General features: G+C 36.4%; 1 protein-coding gene across 1 annotated transcript; it reads left to right on the top strand.

Annotated features, from left to right (window-relative positions):
• The first annotated feature begins 1,881 nt into the window (after positions 1-1,881).
• On the top strand, positions 1,882-6,054 carry LOC121431930 (E3 ubiquitin-protein ligase TRIM33-like). Its single transcript, XM_041629707.1, has 2 exons — positions 1,882-2,707; positions 4,490-6,054. The coding sequence occupies exons 1-2, from the start codon at positions 2,078-2,080 to the stop codon at positions 5,750-5,752; spliced, it is 1,893 nt and encodes a 630-aa protein (XP_041485641.1). The 5' UTR covers positions 1,882-2,077; the 3' UTR covers positions 5,753-6,054.
• The last annotated feature ends 997 nt before the right edge of the window (positions 6,055-7,051 follow it).

Raw genomic sequence — 7,051 nt, 5'->3', positions numbered from 1 at the left:
CTTCGTTTTCTTAAAAATTCAGTGCCTTCTCTTTCTTTACAAAAGGACATTGTGAAACTTAACTGTAGAAAATGACATAATATGGATTACAATACAGTTTAGGTTGATCGGATCAATCGTAACACTTTGTAAGACGGGTCCCTGAAGTTTCTTATGAAATGAGGTGCTAAAGAATGCACTCTGCAAATGGGGGTGCTTGGTAAGTAGAATTTAACATGAAATGGGGGTCTCCAAGAACTGACGCCTGAAATTAGGGACTTAGGGACGGGGAAGAACGAGTTGATCAATGAAGAGGGATGAAGACGATATGCATGGGAACTAATTACATGGCGTGAAAAATGTAATAAACACTTATTGTTCAAATTTAGTAACCAATTTAGCTTTGTACAAGGAATACTGAAATATCTTTTTGTATTCGAAGGCACGTGACATCAAGAAAGTATGAGAAATGTTACCACAATTTCGAGAAATAGAGATATAGGAATGAAATAAAGGAATACTTAGATACTCTGTATACAAACAAATGGGGGAGTTGAATACAAAATCAACAACTCTGAAGCAAGTTTACCGATTTGAGGATCCCCATACATCATAAACAAGTGATTTAAATTTGACCCAATGCAATGGTGTTGACTATTATACAGTGCGTCCCAGAATAAACGAAACCGAGATTTAGCGATCATTTATCATAACTTAATCATAAATAGAATAGGTAAATGACCTACCAATTTAAAGCTTAGAATCTCCTCTTTCATCTGATATTACTTAGCTTATTTCTTATTCACGCATGAGTGAGCAAAAACAATTAGAAGAAAGGATACCAAAAACTCATTTGGCGAGGGGTATCTGGGTTTCAAAAAGAAAACCACATTTTTGAAAAGTTCAATATCTGCTCTTTAATTTGGTACCACAATTACAGAAAATGGTAAAGAAATAAAAAAGTTCTGGTCATTTGAAATAAGGCTTGTATTTCCATAATTTCATGAGATAAACGTGTTTTCACCGGTTTCCCACAGAAGCTTTCGCATGGTGAACAAAAGATTTAATGCATGGCCGATCGTCAACAAAACGGAGTGTTGAGTGAGTTTGAAAGCCAGCCTGGAGAACCTCTTCATTTTATGAAATTATTGAAATTCAAGCCTTATTTCAAATGACCAGAACTTTGTTATTTCTTGACCATTTTCTGTAATTTAGGTATCAAATCAAAGAGGAGATATCGAACTTTTCAAAAATGTGGTTTTCTGTTTGAAACCCAGATACCCCCGCCAAATGAGTTTTTGAGATCCTTTCTTAAATTGTATTTGCTCACTCATGCGTGAATGAGAAATAATCTAAGTAATATCAGTTGAAAGAAGAGATTCTAAGCTTTAAATTGGTAGGTCATTTATCTATTTTATTTATGATTAAGTAATGATAAATGATCGCTAAATCTCGGTTTCGTTTTTTTGGGACGCACTGTATATAAAGTACATTTCAGTATTTGTTCAACATTTAAAAAAAAATCAAGCTTAATTCATTGATAAATCAATATAGAAAAAATTACTTTGTTCACTTTTTAACACAAACACTTGTTTAAACTGTTTGAACAGCTTAAATCATTGATAAATCAATACAGAAAATAAATACTTTGTTCAGTTTTTAAACACAAACACTTGTTTAAACTGTTTGAACAATAAGGTTCACGTATTAAACAGCATTGTACAGTATTTTTACTGTGTAGAGATAATACAGTACGCGTATCTCTCAATGATCCAAAAAAAATTGATAAATATAGTACGCCCTATATCGATAAGATGACAAATGGTTCCATCAAGTTCAAAGGTAGCTGGGAAAAACCAGTTGTTCTATTTATAAATATACTGTTCTACTATTGTTATATATCACAGCTTCCTCATTCTTTATGAATGTGCACAAAGTCATATTGTAATAGGAGTTTCGCGCACCAGTTATTTCACGACCGTGACGTTAACAATAGTTATGTACATATTATATACAGTGGTGTTACTCGTAGCTATCTCTCACAACCAAGTAGTACTCAGTTTCGTTAAAATGGTTTGACTTTGAAATTTATGTAACAATGGCTGAAAAGATTGAAATAGAGAAAGCCTCTAGTTCTTCACAGAACCTGATATGTCCGCTATGCCTTGATATTTTTGATGAACCAACGATCCTGACGTGCGGACACACTTTCTGTCGAAAGTGTCTCAAGGAATATGATCTGACCCACCAGGACATTGACCACATGGTCTGTCCTCTCTGCAGGGAGATCACCAAGTTGTCTGCCAACCGTGTCGACGATCTCCGCCTCAATGTCTCCATCAACGGATGCGTAGACGACTACCACGCCAAGAGTGGAGGGATGAATGCTGTCCTTGAGCTGCGTCCAAAATGTACTGGTTGCAAGTTTCAGCAAGACGCTGTCTCTTTCTGCAGAACATGTAATAACTACATATGTGATAAATGTTTACAATCTCACCAGTGTATGACCATGTTTGAAGATCACGAGATTGTCTCCATGGAGGATGTCATTGAAGGGAAGGTCAGCATTGGTCATCAATTTGAGAAATGCTCCATCCACAAACAAGAGAACAAAGATATGTTTTGTGATGATTGTAAGGTCCGTGTCTGTCTCAGGTGCGTGGTCGTTGGTCATAAGGACCATAACATCAAGAACCAGTCTGACTTCGAGCAGGAATTGAGGCGAAAGGTAATGGTCATTCAAAAAAAATTATATAAAGTAGAAAAATAATATTTTAAGAAGATACTGATGTAGATTGTGCCGCTGAAGGAGAAAAAGATGATGATGCTAGCTATTATTTTACTGATATCGCTGACCTCCTCCTCCCTCCTTATATAGGGGAGGCGGAACCAGTTGGGGTATAGGCCTACTTAAAGACCTCCGATTATTTTCAGTAAAAATGTACAAAAAACTAAAATGACAATCTCATTGTAAAATGTTACATGCCGCCCCCCCCCCTCCTTCTCGGATCGCTATACATTTCCAGTTCGTCTAATGCCAATTCGTCCAATTGCCAACTCCTCTACTGACTACTACCATTTGGTCTATCGTCAGTTATATACTTAACTCACCACATGGTCTACTTACATTTAGTCTAATGCCATTCCGTCTGATAACCAGTTGGTTTAATAGCCATTTAGTCCGCATACCATTTTGGTCTATTAAACTAAAATGCTAATTGTGCAAAATGAATGAACAGAAAATGGGCTTTAGACCAACTTCGATTAGACGAAGTGATGATTGGACAAAATGGTTGTTAGACGAAATGTTGATGGACGGAATGGCATTAGACTAAATGACGGTAGACAATGTGGTGAGTGGACGAGTTGGCAGTGGACAGATTTGCAATTAACCCTTGGATGTCCCCGCTGTCAAAACTATTCCAAGGCCCCAATGTTGTAACTATTGTGTGAGTAAAAAAAAGACACCTCACGAATCCCTAATTCAAGGGGGAAAAATATGCCATTAACATAATTATATATGGCCTGAAAATAATTTGATACCATATCTGTGTGGTATGTGTAAACGCTTGGATGATCAGGAGGTATTCTGTGCAGTGATATAAATTTTGATTTTCGCCAAAGTAAGACATGGTTGCAATAAATAAATTCAGATGTCAATGATGGCCGAATCTTACAAGGACTCCATCAAAATCCATTTCAGAATACGTGTTCAATAGTTTACTTCACAATTGTTTAACAAACAATTTTTACTATTAATTCTCAAATTGATTTAATTGAAATAGGATTTGCAAATAATTATGTCTACTATCTTATGTAAGATTATGAAATCATTGGCATATAGATTCATTCATCACAGTCGTGCCTAACTTTGGCGCAAATCAAATTTCCACTGCAAAGACTACCTATTGATTAAGCGTGAAGACACACAACACAAATATGGTATCAAAATATGTGGAAGGAGATACTCTTTCTAAATATAATGATTATGCTTTCAAGACATATTTTACCCATAAATTAGGGACTTAAGAGGTGTCAACTTTTTGTAATTCACACCCTTTAGGCCTATACTTCTAATGATGATAATAATATTTATAATAACAAGGACAATGATGATGATAATAATTAAAAAATGATAATAAAAGTGGTAATTATAGTAATAATAATACTTCTATCAATTTTAGGAAAATCTCTATTAATTATAATAATGGTGATAATCATAATAACAACTATAATTAATAAAGATAACATAACAATAGTAACACGACCACTCATATAATGATAATAACTGTCAATATCCTTTGTTGCCTCATCTATCCCTCCCCTCCCCTATATAGTCCAGAATAGAGATCGGTAATATTGATATGACAACTTCCTGGGTGTGTATACAAGTCAGGCGTTATAATAGGCATATTAATTGATCATTCTTTTCTAAATAAAGAAACTACATTTACCAAGTTTACGTGAATGATTATTTTACAGCAAACGGTAACTATTCTCTCTCTGTTAGGTGACAGCCCTTGCCCAGCAATGTGCAGCTAAGAAAGCTGAGCTGGAAAAGAACATTCAGAATATAGAAGAACAACGTCATGAGGTACACACTGCCATGCAGAAACTACTAGATGATGTCAGGCAGGCTTACAGCATCAAGGTCAAGGAGCTGGAAGGAAATCTTCAAGATCTCATCGAGCAAATAAATGAATTGAAGCGAAGTTTCGAGGATGATCTCAACATCTTAAAGTCCAAGGATCGACAGAGGATCAAGAGCATTTGTAGTTCGATTACATTGGTAGATAATGACAGACTGGGTCATCTTGAGACAGATAGTCTTTCTGCTCATAATTTACTCTGTGATGAGCTAGATGCCATGCTTAAAGAGGTTACCGATCGCACTCCTGCGGAAGTTATTGCAAAGAAAGCACAGGAGAAGAGATTCAATCCTGCAGATGCCTCTTGTCTTGACCTCGGGGGCATTTTGGGATCAGATCCCAAGTTAGAAATCATGAAGTGTATAGATCTACGGGGAGGAATGATTGGAATGGCAGCTTACACTCATGCCAGTGTGGCCATTGTATATTATGGGAATAATGCACGAGGTATTGATATCATTGATACAGCTGGTGGAAAGGAGCGGTATACAAACATACCACATGACGCAGGTTGTACCGATATTGTGATTCAACAAAACAGTGCATTATGTTTCTCAACTGGTTCTACAGAAGCACACGTGTATTCTCCCAAGGGCTCCAGGAAAGCAACAATCAACGTGAGTGGGACTGGTTATCTCAGATTGAACATAAGTCCATCAAATGAGATCCTCATTACCAACAGTGGCAACAAAGTCTACATCTATGACCCGACTGGATCCACTCTCAAACACACTGTTCCAACAAAGCACGTGACGAGGCAGGTATCATCCACCAGGTCGGGTTTGATCGTCACCAGTTCATGTATTTTCATCAAGCCAAGCGTGGTGACGGTCTCTGACAGGGATGGGAATGCTGGTGAGTCTCTACAAGCTCCAAAGGATGTCTACCTGTATGCTGCCGTGGATGAGCAGGACAGGGTGTATGTAGCGAGTGTTGATTGTAAGAATAGGAAGGTGGTGATCACGCTCTATGATCTTGATGGTCTGAACCTGAAGGAGAGTGTCGAGTTTAATGCACTTGATATGACACTGGGTTGGAATTGGTGTTACTTGGTTTCCCTCTCTCCGGGCCTACTCGCCTTTGCATGTTACAAGAAGTTATATTTCATCAAGGTATCGCTGTAATAAAGAGTATCTCACTTGTGTGTATCACATGAACTATTGCTTTTTATGCGATTATTCATTGTGTATCTGAAATAAGAATCCAACACATTTCTGAATTTGTTTACATTTAGTGATGTGTATATACACAGAAATTTTAACACGAATCGAAAAAAAATTTATACACATAAGATAATTTCATCATTGAAACTCGACTATTAAAAGACCACTATTTGTAATTATTTCGTGAATCTGAAAAACACACAGTAAAATAAATAGCATTGTTTAAACCTGTCACTCTAATAACAAGTTGTTTAAACTTTGTTTTGTTATTGATTACACATTTTAAACAACTTGTTTAAAAGATTAAGTTGTTTAAAAAAATAAACCGATTCTTAAAGAGTTTAAACAGTAGTTGTTAGAGTGACGGGCTTAAACAACGTGCTTAAAAAGAGTTTACAGTGTAATGATTTTTGTGCCATTCAACTCGTGTAATTAAAGGACAACAAAAAGTTGATTCGAATAAAAAGAGAAAAATCTAACAAGCGAAACACTGAAAATTTCATCAAAATCTGATGTAAAATAAGAAATTTACGGCATTTTAAAGTTTCGCTTATTTTTCACAAAACAGTGATATGCACAACTCAGTGACATGCAAATGAGTCAGTCGACGATGTCCATCACTAATTTTTGTCTCACCTGCGAAGCAGAGTGAGACTATAGGCGCCGCTTTTCCGACGGCGGCGGCGGCGTCAACATCAAATCTTAACCTGAGGTTAAGTTTTTGAAATGACGTCATAACTTAGAAAGTATATGGACCTAGTTAATAAAACTTGGCCATAAGGTTAATCAAGTATTACTGGACATCCTATTAGAGTTTCATGTCACATGACCAAGGTCAAAGGTCATTTAGGGTCAATGAACTTAGACCATGTTGGAGGGATCAACATCGAAATCTTAACCTGAGGTTAAGTTTTTGAAATGTCATCATAACTTAGAAAATATATGGACCTAGTTCATGAAACTTGGACATAAGGTTAATCAAGTATCACTGAACATCCTGCATGAGTTTCACGTCACATGTCCAAGGTCAAAGGTCATTTAGGGTCAATGAACTTTGGCCGAATTGCGGATATCTGTTGAATTCCCATCATAACTTTGAAAGTTTATGGATCTGATTCATGAAACTTGGACATAATAGTAATCAAGCATCACTGAACATTTTGTGCAAGTTTCAGGTCTCATGATTAAGGTCAAAGGTCATTTAGGGTCAATGAACTTTGGCCGAATTGGGGGTATCTGTTGAATTACCATCATAACTTT

Source organism: Lytechinus variegatus, chromosome 18 (genome assembly GCF_018143015.1).
Source record: "Lytechinus variegatus isolate NC3 chromosome 18, Lvar_3.0, whole genome shotgun sequence".
Classification (NCBI taxonomy): Eukaryota; Metazoa; Echinodermata; class Echinoidea; order Temnopleuroida; family Toxopneustidae; genus Lytechinus; species Lytechinus variegatus.
The sequence above is the reverse complement of the archived record's forward strand: the minus strand, read 5'-3'. Positions and strand labels throughout refer to the sequence as shown.

Bases quoted from the DNA above. Each gene is read 5' to 3' on its own strand.
- LOC121431930 (XM_041629707.1), top strand. From the start codon at position 2,078: ATGGCTGAAAAGATTGAAATAGAGAAAGCCTCTAGTTCTTCACAGAAC. The intron at 2,708-4,489 runs GTAATGGTCATT...TCTCTCTGTTAG, and splicing joins AGCAGGAATTGAGGCGAAAG to GTGACAGCCCTTGCCCAGCA.